The sequence below is a fragment of the Hyperolius riggenbachi genome, chromosome 10 (assembly GCF_040937935.1).
Source record: "Hyperolius riggenbachi isolate aHypRig1 chromosome 10, aHypRig1.pri, whole genome shotgun sequence".
NCBI lineage: Eukaryota > Metazoa > Chordata > Amphibia > Anura > Hyperoliidae > Hyperolius > Hyperolius riggenbachi.
In genome coordinates, this window is record NC_090655.1 from 43,295,849 (window position 1) to 43,313,553 (window position 17,705).

The following is a 17,705-nucleotide window of genomic DNA, read 5'->3' on the forward strand; positions in this document are numbered from 1 at the left end:
GTGTCCTCCTGTGTCCTTCTTTTCCCTATGTGTCCCCTTCTGTCTCCCACATGTCCCCTTCTGTCCCCCGTATGTCCTCCTCTGCTCCCCGTGTATCGTTATAAGCAGCAGCATGACTCACCTCCTCCATCGGCTCCAGCAGTGATCAGAGACTTCTCCTTTCTCACTGTTCCCCTGGTGTCGACTTCTGTTGATCACGTCATCAGCAGAAGCCGGCTCTAGAGACGCAGTGAAGTAGAGGTCTATAAACGCCTATGGATGAGAAGAACCGTGCTGCCACTGCTTATAACTATACACAGGGGGCAGAGGAAGACACACAGTGGGCGGAGGAGGAGAACACAGGGTGTCCTCAACATCGCGGCAGTTCGTATCAGGGGATGTTCGTAAGTTGGGGACTCCCTGTATTTGGCATATAAGGTGCAGTGACCTTTTCTCCCCATTTTGGGGGGGATAAAAAGTGTTTTATATTACGAAAAATACGGTAAGTGCATTGTCGTCTTTCTCCTCTGTGCCACTGGACTCCCCTTGCTCATTCTTCCCCTGATGTCCATCCTCCCCTCCACATGGTCCCTAGCAATCAATTAACAATCATTAATGGAGACTAATTGAGTGTGCCAGCACTAAAGTATAGGGGGGCAAGTATTTGTGAATTTGCATTACTCGCTGGGAATTCCTGGAGTTGTTGCTTATATTGATGTGAGCTTTGCCAGTAACTTAGCAATGATGACACATTGGTGTTTAGGAAGGGGAAGCATAGCTGGGAAAACATTCGGGCCCAAACCATTCTGGTGGAGATTGTTCAGCTGTGGCTGATTAGTGCTATCTATGCTGTGCTGTAATGGCTCACAACTAACATCTAGCTCTGGCTCCCCAAACATGTCTTGAGATATTTATGTTTTCTTAAGGATGATGGATGACTTTGAACACGGGTTTCTGTGGTGTGTATACAAATGCAGAGACCTACAGCTGCTTGTCACTCTGCTTCCATGCATTGTGTATTATCCTGCTTAAATAAATATGGTGTTTATGTGATGCACAGCTGTGAAATAAGCTCTTTTTAACGGTTCGTTCCAGTCACCGTTGTAAACAAAGTTTTGGCATTCAAGCTCAGGCCCACATTCCACATGCTTATGCTTTCCATTTAGGTACTTACCTGTAGGCCATCTGTCCAACTCTCATCAAACACTGATTGCTCTGCCAATAAACATGGTTCACTCATCACATTTGGCCCACCTGTGGTGCTGTGACTAATGTTCATCTAAAGATGTGGTGGAGAGAAGTACCGGTACCGGTAAATCTTCCTTCCCAATGTTACTAAAGCCTGGTAGACCCTTTCAATTATGATTGGCCAATCAATGACCATTTTTACCACCTCTATGAAGACAAGACAAATAGCATTTATATTGAGCTTTTCTCCTGGCAGACTCAAAGCGCCAGAGCTGCAGCCACTAGAGGTTCGCTCAGTGGGCAGTAGTAGTGTTAGAAAGTCTAGCCCTAACACTGCAGCCTTACTAAATTTAGTTACTTACTTACTCACAGAGGTGCCTTGCTCTTCTACTGACCACATATGCTATTGCCTGATGAAGCGGGATCAAACCTGCGAAACGCGTTGCATATTTGGAGTTCATAATTAAAATATATTGACTGTCTTTACTACAGTCGTTGTGTGTCTACTTGGAGGAGGTAAGTCCACCACTACCTCCTCGATTTACCAAGAATTTTGTTTTTAAGCTCATTTAGCTTCCTTTTATCCTCTTGGTGCTTCTGTTCTCCTGCATAACTGCAATCTTACTGAATAGGTGCTGCCTGACTGAACAGGAAGAGGCAAGATTAGAACCCTGATCTCCATTGTCAGAGGAACCCTTAATGATTACACTCTCCAGCCACTCATGTAATATGTGCGCTTACCTACACAATCTGCTCATAGTATTTGATATCTGTTGACCCTCAATTCACGGAGGTGGTAAAATTGGTCAGTGATTTTTCCAATCATTATTGAAAGTGTGTGGCTTAACCACTTAACGACCACCTAACGCCGATAGGCGTCGGCAGGTCTTAAGTGGTTTTGCATGGAAACGGCCGCTCGATCGAGCGGCCTTTCCATGTCAGTTCACGGAGGGTGTCTCCGTGAACAGCCAGAGAGCCGCCGACAAAATGTAAACACGCGGGGAAGAAATCCCCGCTGTTTACATCACACGGCGCTGCTGCGCAGCAGTGCTGTAAGGCAGATCGGCGATCCCCGGCCTCTGATTGGCCAGGGATCGCTGGCATATGATAGGCTGAAGCCTATCCTTCAATGCGCAGGACGGACATCCGTCCTGCGCAGCCCATGGAGGGAGAGGGAGGGACGGGAAGCCAGGGGTAAAATTGGCCAATCACAAATGCACGTGTTTATGACCCTTAGTGGTGGATTTGTATAGAAATGCTTCAGAAGCGTCAGTTTATGTTACTGCACAGGATGTATTGTATATCTGTCATTATTGCAGCTGACTCACAGGAATAAGAACCTTCTCCCCACTCCTGATGTGAGCAGAATGCTGCTTACATAAAACCACACATAGAACCTTATAAAATATCCAAATCTGGACATTTTTGGCTGATGTGTCATCCTTCTAATGGGGCCATTTTAGGATAGCTCTTTACCAATGAAGGCAACTGAGGTTACAGGATAAAGCTTATTTACTCTACAAGGTGAAAATATTCTGTACAAAACATTGGCAGAGGATGGAAAGTTTCAGTGTGTAGATTGCAGTGGGAGCCGCCTCTGAGGTAGAGCACATACCCAGCCATTCATAGAACCCTGTTACCCAATTGCCTCATTACATTCTACATAATCCTAGGCCCACACCAGAGCCGTATTTGGGGTTTGTGCTGCCCATGGCGCTTCAGAGCTATGACTCCCCCTTAAAAGGGATTTAACAGCATGAAATGTGTGAATGTGTGTGACGCTGGTGGGTATGGTCAAGACAGGCAGAGAGCAGGGCAAACTTAATTATATTAGTAACCATACAACCCAAAGTCTGTGGCCCTATGTCCTTCCCCCCCCCCCCCCCCCAGAGAGCAATCTATCACCCCCCCCCCCCCCCCCAGAGAGGAATCGATCATTGACACTGGAAATTAATTTTTAATATATTTGCCATTCACATCTGGCCCATCACCATGTGTGGTGCTCCTCCATCCACACCCGGACTATCACCATGTGTGGTGCTGCTCCATCCACACCCGGGCCATCACTGTGTGGTGCTTCTCCATCCACACCCGGACCATCATTGTGTGGTGCTTCTCCATCCACACCCGTATCATCACTGGGCGGTGCTTTCCCATCCACACCCGGACCATCACCGTGTGGTGCTTCTCCATCCACACCCGGACCATCACCGTGTGGTGCTTCTCCATCCACACCCGGACCATCACCGTGTGGTGCTTCTCCATCCACACCCGGACCATCACCGTGTGGTGCTGCTCCATCCACACCCGGACCATCACCGTGTGGTGCTTCTCCATCCACACCCGGACCATCATTGTGTGGTGCTTCTCCATCCACACCCGTATCATCACTGGGCGGTGCTTTCCCATCCACACCCGGACCATCACCGTGTGGTGCTTCTCCATCCACACCCGGACCATCACCGTGTGGTGCTTCTCCATCCACACCCGGACCATCACCGTGTGGTGCTTCTCCATCCACACCCGGACCATCACCGTGTGGTGCTTCTCCATCCACACCCGGACCATCACCGTGTGGTGCTTCTCCATCCACACCCGGACCATCACCGTGTGGTGCTTCTCCATCCACACCCGGACCATCACCGTGTGGTGCTTCTCCATCCACACCCGGACCATCACCGTGTGGTGCTTCTCCATCCACACCCGGACCATCACCGTGTGGTGCTTCTCCATCCACACCCGGACCATCACCGTGTGGTGCTTCTCCATCCACACCCGGACCATCACCGTGCGGTGCTTCTCCATCCACACCCGGACCATCACCGTGCGGTGCTTCTCCATCCACACCCGGACCATCACCGGGCGGTGCTTCTCCATCCACACCCGGACCATAACCGGGCGGTGCTTCTCCATCCACACCCGGACCATCACCGGGCGGTGCTTCTCCATCCACACCCGGACCATCACCGGGCGGTGCTTCTCCATCCACACCCGGACCATCACCGGGCGGTGCTTCTCCATCCACACCCGGACCATCACCGGGCGGTGCTTCTCCATCCACACCCGGACCATCACCGGGCGGTGCTTCTCCATCCACACCCGGACCATCACCGGGCGGTGCTTCTCCATCCACACCCGGACCATCACCGGGCGGTGCTTCTCCATCCACACCCGGACCATCACCGGGCGGTGCTTCTCCATCCACACCCGGACCATCACCGGGCGGTGCTTCTCCATCCACACCCGGACCATCACCGGGCGGTGCTTCTCCATCCACACCCGGACCATCACCGTGAGGTGCTTCTCCATCCACACCCGGACCATCACCGGGCGGTGCTTCTCCATCCACACCCGGACCATCACCGGGCGGTGCTTCTCCATCCACACCCGGACCATCACCGTGCGGTGCTTCTCCATCCACACCCGGACCATCACCGTGCGGTGCTTCTCCATCCACACCCGGACCATCACCGTGTGGTGCTTCTCCATCCACACCCGGACCATCACCGTGTGGTGCTTCTCCATCCACACCCGGACCATCACCGTGTGGTGCTTCTCCATCCACATCCGGACCATCACCGTGTGGTGCTTCTCCATCCACACCCGGACCATCACCGTGTGGTAATCGTGGTTGGGGTGTCTTGGCACCCTATGGGAAAAAAAAGATACAGGAGACAAAAAAGGGAGCCCGATAGTGCAGTATGTCAATAGTAGGTGTGTGAAGAAATCAATTGATTGAAAGGGCTACTCACAAAGGAGGGTTGCAAGGGGCAACCGACCACAGGAAGCAGGTGGAGACCATGAACCCGACTCCACTCGGGGTGGTCCTGGACGGACCTGGTTGCGGTCGCTCTCTTAGATGAAAAAGGATGCACAAAACATTAACCGTGGTAAAACAACGGGTGTTCTGTCACCACCACTCGGACAAACATGTACGGGGGTATAACTATGCACCGTGTGGTGCTTCTCCATCCACACCCGGACCATCACCGGGCGGTGCTTCTCCATCCACACCCGGACCATCACCGGGCGGTGCTTCTCCATCCACACCCGGACCATCACCGGGCGGTGCTTTCCCATCCACACCTGGACCATCACTGTGTGGTGCTTCTCCATCCACACCCGGACCATCACTGTGTGGTGCTTCTCCACTTACACTTGAGCCATTACTGTGTGGTGCTTCTCTTTTAAAATACGACTCTTATCTCTTTGCTGCAGGAACATTTCCGAGTAGATTGGTTTCTCTGTTGAGAAAGATCATTTAATAACCAAAGCTTCGTTTTGCAGACGACGATCCAGCAGACCAAAGTATAATGTTTCCAGGTGGTTCTAGATTGGTATTTTGAGCAAAACATTGCCTACCATTTCTGAACCAGGTGCAATTCCCAGCATGGATGCTATCTGCATGGAGTTTGTGTGTTTTCCCTGTTTCTCTGGGTTTCCTCCAGGCATTCCTGATTTCTCCTTGTTTAGGGGGCTCGCACTCATGACCAACAACATTTCAGGTACTTTTGTTGACCTGATGAAGCGGGCTGAAACCCATGAAACACGTTGTCTGTTGTGCATGAATAACTACATTTTCCATTCATTATTGGTTTGTCCTTATGAGAAGGTAAAACATGACACTTCTCACCACCAGTGTTTTAGCTTTATTGCAACACAACAGCTCCTCCAAGTGACACTAGTCGTTCACTGCGGCCACTTCACCGGTCTGGCCTTTCCTCAGACAAAGCAACCTGCTTGTTCTAGTTCCACTCCTGATTCTAAAATGAATAAAGTTACAGAACTGCAGTTCTCCTCAGTAACAATGTCCTGACACTAGCAGCTGCAGCTGATATCTGGAGACAGAGGACTGTGATAAGGTCGTGCAGGAAAGTCAGTGTAATGTGCAGTATTTGTACACGCTGGTGTGCTTCTGGAGACATGATGTAACCACATGGGTGTGTCAGTCAGCACTAGGTGTGATAAGAGTGAAATAACAGACACAAGATATAACAGGACTATTGTTCCATGAGCGGGAGCCAGTGCTGCCTCATGAGTATGGAATGTCATGGGGTTATATACTCTATGGAAGCTGAATTAACATGTTTATTCCCTGCCCTGTGGTGAAAACGCAATTTTGTTTTGTTTTAAATAACACTTTATTGCAATCAGTGGATCTGCAGGCTGCACAGCACACACTGTGCAGTAGGTTTGTACTGTCTTTGTGTATTATAGAGACATTTTACACTTAAAAAGGAACTTTACCTTATTTTAATAATATTTCTTTATAAAGTGTTTCATCCGCAGCAGATAAAAATGGTGCAGGACAAGCGGCGATAAAAAGTGCACCACCATAGTCGACAATTAGCGGCAAGGAGGTTAAATTATAGCAACCGGTAAATAGCAGTGCTATTTATCAAGCACCATAATTTCACTGCCTTCCCACTAACTGCGGCTTTTGCTATTGTTTCCTATGGCAGCATGGCGTAGCTAAAATTAGGCAGGGGGTAGGTAAGGTTAGGCATGGGGGTGTAGTAGTTAGGTTTAGGCATGGGGGTGGAGTGGTTAAGGTTAGACAGTGGAGAGGTTATGGTTAGGCACCAGGGGGTCTTAGGGTTTGGCATAGGTAGAGGGAGGGTTCAGTGTGAGAGTAGGCAGGTGTGTAGGTATACATTACCTGGTCCCAGCAATTGCATCTCCTCCACTTCCTGGTTAGTTTGCAGCTGTCCTGCAGCCAGCCAATCACCATGCGTCTTTAGTCTCTGCATGGCGATTGGCTGGCCTGAAAAACTAACCAGGAAGTGGAAGAGATGAGATCGCCGGGACTAGGTAATGCATAATAATGCTAGATGCCGGTAATGGCATCTTGTTACTAACGTTATGTAACGTTCTAGAAATGTCCTAAAACATGAAATAACATTAGAAACAAAATGCCATTACTGGCTATCACCCGGGGCCATTTTTTGAGGCGCTTTAGTCAGGGTTTGCCCATTGTAAAATCTTTCCTCACCGTGATTCACATTCTGAAATGTATCACAGGTGGTGGTGTCATCTTTACTGCTGGCAGGCACAATAATACTGAATGTTTGTTGACTGTGTTCCAAAGCTAGTAGAAATAACACTTGGTTTCCCAGAGCGCATTGGGAGGAGAATTCTGCATAATAAACCGCCTAGGCTATGAGGGTGGGGTTACATAACAATATACAGCAAATATGTAGCTATATGAAGTGTTTCTGATGCTGAACCAGGATATGTAACAGTTATAGGAGTCTCTAACGCTTGATTTGGTGATTGGTAGAAAATATGGAATGGGGTGTAACATCCCTCAAACAATCCCTTTTATGGAGAATGAAGTTGTTTCTTTGAGGAAACGCCCAATTTCCTACCAATGTGATTATTTCAGTTTAAAAAAAAATCTGACTGATTTGCAGACCTTATTGTGTGCCCAGGAATAATACAGCAAACGCCACCTTTAATATTTCCATTGTGACAGGTTCACTTCAATACCAACAAGATATCTTGTCAGCAGAATTGACACGTCAGAATAATGGAGACAGATGCTCGTAGATATCTGCATGCTATTGTAGGGCAACATGCAGAGAAGCAGAGAATCCGCCTTACATCAAAATAACCTCCTTCTCTAAGGAAATCAAAATCAAACATGATGATTGCCGACCTGGAAGTGAAAGTGGACCTGAACTCTTGCACCGGGCAGAAGGGAAACAAAGAGAAATGCACCCTGTATTTATTTAGAGAGCTTAGCCTGTCTAATTTCCCCTCTCATCTGTGACTTATCACAAGTTTAATTTGATCTCTCAGCTTTGTCAGCTCAGGAATCTCAGCAGCCTCGGCAGAGCATCAAGTTTGTAAACACAGCATGTTAACCCTTCTGTAAAAGCAGGAAGTAGACACACTGCAGATTTATTGCAGGATGTCTATCAGATATAACAAATGTTTTTCTTCTAAGGTTATTATGTTGTTGCTTATCTTTCAGAGCAGAGGTGAAGTTCTGAGTTCAGGTCCACTTTAACCACCTAATGACAAGCTGACTTATAAAAACATCCTGCTAAAGCCTCTTAACGGCTCCAGGACGTTTTTATAAGTCAAACAGCGCTGCTGCCGCTGTGAGCGTGCACATACGTGCGTGTGCATTCCCGCGCACGTGCATGTGAAAATAGTGAAAAAAAACCACCATAGAAAAAATGCACCTTTATTTCCAAATAGTATATTGTCACCATATTTTGTACTAGGGACATAATCTTGTCATAACCAGGACAAATAGGCAGATACAATTTGTGGGTTTTATGTACAGTAGCAGTGTTTATATTCAAACTATAGGGGATGAAATTGGAGAAATAGTGTATTTTTTTTTTCATTTTATTTTTGTATTTGTTTTTCCCTTTAAAATGCATAGAAAATAAAGTAATTACTGAAAACAAATATCAACCTCAAAAAGCCTAATAGGTGGTGAATAAAAACAAGATATAGATCATTTCATTGTGATAAGTAGTGATTAAGCTATTGGCAAATGAAAGGGATGAGCACTGAAAGGTGAAAATCGCTCTTGTCCGTTAGGGTAAAAACCTCTTTGGGGTGAAGTGGATAATTAGTGAGCAGCTAGCAGGTTTGACCACTTCCTGGGTAACAGAAACTTGCATGTAAAGCGGATTCTTTACTGTTCGTTGAAAGTAGTATATTACTGTACATTTCAGTCAGCGGTTTGATATCTTTCCCCTGAGCGGCCGTATGATACGGATGCATGATTACCAATCACTGGTAGATGAGCTGCATGACTCCTGGACCACCACTTATACACTGCTTATGCCCTTTGCACAGAGCTGCATCAACTCACGCAGTACCACAGCTGCTTTAGCATATCTCCATGTAGCCATTATGGTCTAAGTAAATGTATGCTGGTCCCACACTGGCAGATTGACCTTGCAGATTGTTTTATTACATCAACAGAATGCATCTTGAGTACTGCTCCATACACACACTAGATGAAACTCAGCTGTGGAGGACAATAATGACCGCCTCTGCCAAGAATCCAGCCTGTGTACAGTAGCCTCCGACCCTCTCTGGCACTTGGCCAGCGATCTCCACTCACCATGACTGATATGCAGGGGTGTAATGAAAGGAAAGCTGTGGGGTCTCCAAGTACTACCCTTCCTTTCCTCCGACACAGGCGAATATACTTCAGATCAGGTGTTTTTGTGGCTCATGATGGCCACCTTTGTTTTATGACCCTTGTGAGATGGGCCCCAAGGCTGTGAACTGCACCAAGAGGAGGCAAGGGAAGGGGTGTGAGCATTGGGTGTGCCCCCATCAAAGTTTTGCCGGGGAGGGCATGAATTGTAGTTACGCCACTGACTACATGCCTCGTTGGTGTGTACGGGGCTTTAGGGCCGGTTCATGTAGGCGACTGCCGGTGGTGTGTTTAGCCGATAATTGCTCTTCTGAAACCAGTATCAGAAACTGGGTATGAGTTCTTGTCCCCACATCACTTTTTAAGCCCCTGCAAGCGCACAAGCTGTTAGATGCTACAATCTACAGTTAATCAGTTGAGATGAATGCTTCTACTCATCTCAATGTGGGAAAGGGTCGATCCCTTCGGAAAACGATTTGCACAGCTGACGCATTTTCTGACGCAAATGTGTAATAAAATTTTATTATGTTTCAAATAATAAACTGAGATGAGAAAAAAAACCTGGCCCCTTTTCAACACTTGATACACACACGGTAGCCTAAACTCAGCCAAGGTTCTGCGAGAAGTAAAACTATACCTGTGTTCTGGAAGGGGGCCGCAGCAGAGAGGGTTACGTTGCCTGAATGACCGCCTCGCTTACCGCGTCACTTCATACTGTGCTCCACCCTCCCAAAACTCCCTTCTCCACAGCAGAATATACCCTGATCGTACTGTTGATGCAGGTTTTTGCTGATCCTTTGGGGTGCTTCTGTAACTGCCCAATATATTCACTCCTTGATGGCTGCCATTGTAACAACGTATAAACAAACGTTTACTGTAAAAGGCATTTTTTTCAGTTTTTTTTTTTTTTTTTTTTTTTTTTTACAAGCGCTGTACAGCTAGAAATCACCTTGCTAAAATTGTACAAATATTTTGTTTTGCGTTCTGCTCTGAAACAATTAAGGTGCCCATACAACTAACGATTAAGAGACAAATCTCTCTCTGACTGAATATGCAAGAAGTTTTAAATCAGGATGATACCATTTATTGGCTAACTAAAAATGAATAAGAATGAGCAAGCTTTCGGCCTTGCAGCCTTCATCGGGCTTACATCCTGTTGAACAGGATGTAAGCCCGATGAAGGCTGCTAGGCCGAAAGCTTGCTTATTCATTTTTAGTTAGCCAATAAATGGTATCATCCTGATTTAAAACTTCTTACTTTTACTGATGGCTAACACGGTACAATACCCTACTGCTACTACTATGACTGAATATGATCAGAGAGATATCTGTTGGCTGCAGGCTGATTACCGATAGATTTCAGCATGAAGTCACTTGGGAATCGGCCTTGTGATGCCACCTTCGCTTTCTCCGCCACTGCCTGCCTCTTGTCCGGCCGCCATAACTTCAGCTGCTCCTTCTTCTGCTTTTGAGTCCTACGTGGCTGAGTCCTTGAGTTCTATGCATAGCATGTGGCGCGTGTGCGGCAACTACGTGGGACCTGAATATGTGGAAGAAGGAGCAGCTGGACTCGCAGTGGTCAGGCAGGTGAGGAATTTTAATGTACGGGCACTGGGGGGGGGGAGCATTAACATTTGGGGGGACAGCAGCCGGGTGTTCCGTCGTGCTTGTCGTGATATTGCATGCCGTTACCCGTCGGCCCGAGATTTTCCAGCTTCCTTGATCGATACATTTGACTGATATCGGCCTGAAATCAGCTGAATCGTTGATCCGGGCATGCTTGTTGCTTCACCGGTTTTCATCCCCAATCAGATGTTTGGCAGCATCCTCACTAGATGTATGGCTACCTTAAAACTGTTGGCGTTCACAGATGAATTATCTTACATAGAGTTGCTGTCATACTGTTCTGCATGTGTTTTGGCTGTTTTGTCACTTCACGCCTGCATGTCGGTCACCTCTGATTCTCCTTCTGGTCCCCTTGCATGCAGGAAGTAAAGCAGATAGGAGCTGCACACAATCGAATTGCTATGCCGTTCAATCCCGGCTCCGGCTCCCCCAAAGTGATCACTGCCCAGTACAACAACCCAGCCGGCCTTTATTCCTCTGACAACATCCAAACCTTCAATAACACTCTGGAATCCAAATCAACTACCGGTGCTCAGGAACCAAAGCAAACGTAAGTATCTTAGTTTGCAGCCTATACACAGTGAGCTCAGGCCATGGTACGGTATATTGATGGCATACGTGTGTAGTCAGCATGCTGTTTTCTTGTTGCTCAGTGTACATACATGTGATTGCAGTATCCTTAATGACTTTCTATGCAGTTTTTCAAGCTGGCTGTCAGTTGTTGTCGCGCTGCAGCCAATCCTAAACTAATTGGATGAGGGTTGTTGCTGCTGCTCAGACGCTGCATGTTGCATCTTATGGACTGCCCTCAATCGCATCATTAAGCTGCTCCAGTATATACTGGCATATTGCCATGATGAGATTGACGAGAGAGTTTTGACAAGTGGCAACATGCAGTCACTATTAAACTGTCCCTGTAAATGAGGACTTATAGGGTACCTGATCTGACAAGATGAGATAAACGTGTGTGTGTGTGTGTTTTACAGTCCCAAGCCTACTTAGAGTTCAGGTGTGTTATCTTTATTTTTTACTGTAAGGGTTAATAAATAGGGTATGCAAATTACACATCCTAACTCTCAAGACCCATACACACGCTCAACTGCGGTCTTTTATGCAGCACAATTATCAAACAGCTTTTGTTGTGAAACAAGTTGAACAACCAAAAAAAAGTTGCTTGATATTGTTCACACAACTGATAAGACGTCAATCCAACTGTTGGATTGACGTCTTATCAGTTGTGTGAACAATAGCAAGCAACTTTTTTTGTTTGATTAGAAGCCATAAAAACATTCCTTAGAGAAGGTGCAGATAAAAAAGGTCACAAGTTAATGATGGGAGCTGTAAAACAATAAGACTGTCTCACTAGGCTGAGACAATAAAAACATTAACAAAAAACAATTTTTTTTTTTAATAAGGCTTTTAAACACAAAGCTCTGAAATTCTAAGAAAGTCCTGTTTATGAGTAGGACTATAGACACAATTGTTTATCTCATCAGTTTGTTTTCAGTTCAGGTTTACTTTGATGAACAGAGCCCTGTTAGTTTTCGAAGGAGGTGCCTATGTACAGGCTTTTCCAAGCCAAGACTCTTATGGCTTTCCATTCAGGACCACATAAACCATATGGTTCCCGCCAAAAATCCAAAATCCTATTACGATGGAAAGGTGTATGTTGTTAAAGGCAGAAATAAAGATTTTACTACTGTGTTCATATTAATCATTGTTTAAACCCTCTTAAACAGATTTTAAGCTTTTATTCAGTCTTAAAATGTGACATTTATTTCAACTGATGCCTTTTTGATGGAGAGTATGTGATCAATGTATAAACTTTGTGTATTCCAAAGAAAACTGTAAAGTTTGATCTGTTCCTACTTGTTTTAACCATATATTTTCTCTCCATTCACATGCCTTCTACAGATGGACTGATGGGAAAGCTAACAGTATGTTCTGTTTCTTGTTCTCCTCCAATTAGCAGAGACCTGTGAAATTTCAGCGTGCTTTCAGCATGACTTACCAGCCACTAAAATCACCATCGGCCTCTAACAGGTGCTTTACAACTCAGTATGGTTCACCCTAACTCGAGAGAGACCGTAACTTCAGCAATCTAACCAGTTTAACAGATGCGGTATAGATGACGTTACTTTCAACATTAATTCAGTGTTTTAAAGAGAACCCGAGGTGGGTTTGAAGAATATTATCTGCATACAGAGGCTGGATCTGCCTATACAGCCCAGCCTCTGTTGCTATTCCAAACCCCCCTAAGATCCCCCTGCACTGTGCAATCCCTCATAAATCACAGCCACGCTGCTGACAAACCGCTTGTCAGAGCTGGCTGTGTTTCTCTATAGTGTCAGTCTGCTGCTCTCCCCGCCTCCTGCAGAACTCCAGTCCCCGCCTGCATCCCTTCCCTCCCTGCTGATTGGAGGGAAGGGACGGGGGCAGGGACCGGAGCTATGCAGGAGGCGGGGGAGCAGCTGAGACTGACACTACAGATGTAAACACAGCCTCACAGCACGGCTGTGATTTATGAGGGATTGCACAGTGCAGGGGGACCTTAGTGGGGTTTGGGATAGCAATAGAGGCTGGGCTGTATAGGCAGATCCAGCCTCTGTATGCAGATAACATTCTTTAAACACACCTCGGGTTCTCTTTAACATCAATATAATCCACAGCTGTACAATAAGTATAGGTACGGGGGAGGTTAGTGTTAGGTATAGGTACGGGGGAGGTTAGTGTTAGGTATAGGTACGGGGGAGATTAGTGTTGGGTATAGGTACGGGGGAGGTTAGTGTTGGGTATAGGTACGGGGGAGATTAGTGTTGGGTATAGGTACGGGGGAGATTAGTGATAGGTATAGGTACGGGGGGAGGTTAGTGTTAGGCAGGGGCATTGCTAGGGTCCTAGAATATCCGGGGGACCCATCAGCAGCAGGTGGAGACAACCTGCGGCGTGGCAAAGGGGGGGGGGGAGTTAAAGTTAGGCAGCCAAGCAAAGGTGCTGCAAGTTTAGCCAGGCATGTCCCCAGTATAGGTAGCCAAGCATAGGTGCTGCCAGTAAAGCCAGGCATGTGTCCCCAGTATAGGTTTCCAAGCAGCATAGGTGCTGCCAGTATAGCCAGGCATGTCCCCGGTATAGGTAGCCAAGCATAGGTGCTGCCAGTAAAGCCGGACATGTGTCCCCAGTATAGGTTTCCAAGCAGCATAGGTGCTGCCAGTATAGCCAGGCATGTCCCCAGTATAGGTAGCCAAGCATAGGTGCTGCCAGTAAAGCCAGGCATGTGTCCCCAGTATAGGTAGCCAAGCAGCATATAGGTGCTGCCAGTATAGCCAGGCATGTCCCCAGTGTAGGTAACAAGCATAAGTGCTGCCAGTAAAGCCAGGCATGTGTCCCCAGTAAAGGTAGCCAACCACGTGTCCCCAGCATAAGTAGCAAGCAGCCGGTCTGTCCCCCTCCCCCAGCCCCCTCACCTCCTTTGATCTTGCCATGGAGTCCAGATCCCCCTCTGTCAGGCGGAAGTACTTCCATGTGCAGACGAGCATTGACCCCCCCCCCCCCCTGCACTGCAGGAGAGCGGTGTCCCTGCCTGTTAGGATCCGTATACAGGAACATCCTGTATATGCATGCTAGCAGGCAGGGACACAGCTCTCCTGCAGTGCAGAGGGGTCAATGCTCATCTGCACATGGAAGTACTGCCGCCTGACAGAGCGGGAATCCGGACTCCGTGGGCAGCCTCCTGGTGGGGGGAACAGAGCAACAGAGAATGCTGCTTACCGGTGCTTCTGTCCGGGCACCACGTGCCCTGAGGTTCAGGGTACCGCAGGTGGTGATCCGGGTCACATGACACGGATCTTTAGCCCTAGCGACGCTGCTGGTATTAGGTGTAGATGGGGGGAGATTAGTGATGGGTATAGGTACGGGGGAGATTAGTGTTAGGTATAGGTATGGGGGAGGTTAGTGTTAGGCATACATTGAGGGATTAGTGTTAGTTATAGGTATGGAGGAAGGTTAGTGTTAGGCGTAATTAGGGAAGGGATAGTGTGTGTGCTATAGTCTAGCTTCTAAGGGTACAATGGTTAATTTGCATATATTCAGCAGTGGTGCTCTGGGAGACATCTCGAGCTCACTCCAACCTGAATTATCGCAAATTCTTTCTGTTTTAGGAAAGCAAATTTTTGTTTTGCTATAGTCTAGGGGAGCCAATAGTAGAATATCGGTAATGTTACGGCTATTCTAACCATTGGAAATAGTTTACTTTAGCATCCGGTGCACAAAATACCAGGGGCCTCTTTAAATGTATGCTTAGTGTATGCATCCCATTGTCTTCTCCTACAGTACAATAAAATAATTTCTGCCACTTTCGCCTCCTCTGGGGCCTTTAAGCAACATTTTTGACATAGTAGTTTTAGTTCTTATTGTGTAAGAAATGAGAGCCAGACTGAATTCCACAGATTCTCTGAACACATAAGTGTAGGTTACACAAAAGGTTGCATCCCCAAACCTCCTCCCTATATACAGTACATATTCCTTTCATAGTTGTCTGAAATACCAAAAGAGTGGCCAATTAATGCAGGCAAGGAATTGAGGAGAGGGAAAGAGCAAGATCAATTATATATTTGGGTCATAAAGAAATTGACTGATGGGAAACAAAATGGCGGGGATGCTGGATTGCACATTTGTATGTGACAAACGAGGAGGGGGGAGAGGGTTGGCTTTGCCTGAGGGCTGATCTTGATACAATCCCAGAATACATGCCTGCTTCCTAGTCTGAGTTCTCTTAGATCAATTTCAAAAAGTCCGGCATTATGACGAAGTAATCGCCCCAAAAATGTCCCATTTTGAGTTCAGGTTGGCCATGAGAAAAACATAACAGATAGATCAGCTATTTAAAGAGGAGCTGTAGTGAAAATAACATTTACATTCTGAAATGTATCACTGGTGATTACCTCTTTAGTTCTGCCAGGTGATCTGTACATAACGTTTGTTACTGAGAGTTCTGTGCACAGAGGGAGATACTGCCTGCTTGGCAGTTGTAAAGTTCTTTCCCACAATGCAACGAAATTCACAGACAGCAAACTGTCAGGACCATGGTCATGACATAATGCTGTGGGAGGGATTTCACCACAATATAAGCCACACAGACCCCTCTGATGATCTATTCGGGAAAAGGTAAAGTGTAGAAAAGAGGGTATAGGCTACTGGTTAGGATGAAGTTTAATTCTTGGTTAAAGTTCCTTTTTTAAAGGATACCCGAACTGACATGTGACATGAGATAGACATGTGTATGTACAGTGCCTAGCACACAAATAACTAGGCTGTGTTCCTGTTTTTCTTTCTCTGCCTGAAAGAGTTAAATATCAGGTATGTAAGTGGCTGACTCAGTCCTGACTCAGTCCTGACTCAGACAGGAAGTGACTACAGTGTGACCCCCACTGATAAGAAATTCCCCCTTTTTTTTTTACCTCTTTCTTGCTCTCTGCTAGGAAAGTGTTTTATAGTTGGAATTTCTTATCAGTGAGGGTCACACTGTAGTCACTTCCTGTCTGAGTCAGCCACTTACATACCTGATATTTAACTCTTTCAGGCAGAGAAAGAAAAAAAGGAACACAGCCTAGTTATTTGTGTGCTAGGCACTGTACATACACATGTCTATCTCATCATGTCACATGTCAGTTCGGGTATCCTTTAAGTTTAGGGCAGTGTTTGGTAGGGCAGTGTTCTGCACTAACGACTGTGTAACCATTATTAATTTTAATTTCTTTTTCCTTTTTTTCCCCCCTTTCCTTTTACATTTTTGACCCTTCATAATCCACTTTGTCCTTTGACTGGCCTGCAGTCCCATCTCTCCCTCTGCGATGTTTCAGGCTCCCGTGGCAACCGTTTATAACCCACTCCAGTCACGTGGCGCCCCTGGCTCCTTACAGAGGAGACATAGCACCTCCTCCATCCCATCTCAAATGCGAGTGTATCCTGAAGAGCTAAAACAAGCGGCACAGATCTGTCCCAACAGCCCCGTGGAGGTGGATATCCCTGGACTTAAAGTCATGCACAACCAGTTTAACTCCCCATTACAGCTCTATTCCCAGGAAAACATTATGGACACATTGCAGGGCCAGATCTCTTCCATTAACCCAACTTATTCCAGGTAAAATGGTGCTTGAATACCTGGCACAGTGCATGCCCGCTAGACTGCCACTGCTTGCGGCTGAACTGGCACCTCACCTTAATAGGTTAGTGTTTGATTGCCTTGTTACCTCCACCATGCTGCCCATTCACTGCAGTTCTCTATGGCCGTGTCTTGCATCCACCGCCGTTGCATTAACATTGCCGTGTTGTGTGTAGATGTGTGAAATATGCACAGCTCGATTTACTGACAAAATCAAATCTATTAACTGTTATTTAATTAAATGTATTCTTTATTACAGTGCACATAAATGACTTTAACATTTATTAATTGTAATATTGTTCATTCATGTCCAGAGAAGAAGCTACAACCAGACAGAAGACTGTATAAACCTTATTTTTGGCTTCTTACCAATAATGGGCCCAATTCTGGTAGAGATATTGTCCGTTTTACCGCACACACGGTAATTTACCGCATTCGGTAAATGCAGTTTGCAATTCTGATAGATTTTACTCATAAATTACCGAATGCTGCAAGTTAGGTCATAAAATGTGTGGTATTTTGTGTTATTTTGCCGAACATTGGAATTTTCATGGAAAATAGGAGGCATTTTAGCAAATCCTTTACCGATCAGTTTAAGACCTGCCTGTACCTCTCGGTAAAGTC

At 46.4% G+C, this 17,705-nt stretch overlaps 1 protein-coding gene across 2 annotated transcripts in view; it reads left to right on the forward strand.

Annotated features, from left to right (window-relative positions):
- PDLIM1 (PDZ and LIM domain 1) overlaps nucleotides 1-17,705 on the forward strand; it is a 99,398-nt gene that overhangs the window by 66,089 nt on the left and 15,604 nt on the right. Inside the window, exons 1-2 of one of the 2 annotated variants that reach the window (XM_068259409.1) lie at nucleotides 12,867-12,964; nucleotides 16,752-17,060. In XM_068259409.1, the coding sequence (XP_068115510.1) occupies nucleotides 12,924-12,964; nucleotides 16,752-17,060 (350 nt within the window). In that variant the 5' untranslated portion in view covers nucleotides 12,867-12,923. Of the gene's footprint in view, nucleotides 1-11,283; nucleotides 11,472-12,866; nucleotides 12,965-16,751; nucleotides 17,061-17,705 lie in introns of those variants that run through there. The other variant, XM_068259408.1, reaches the window with a different exon arrangement.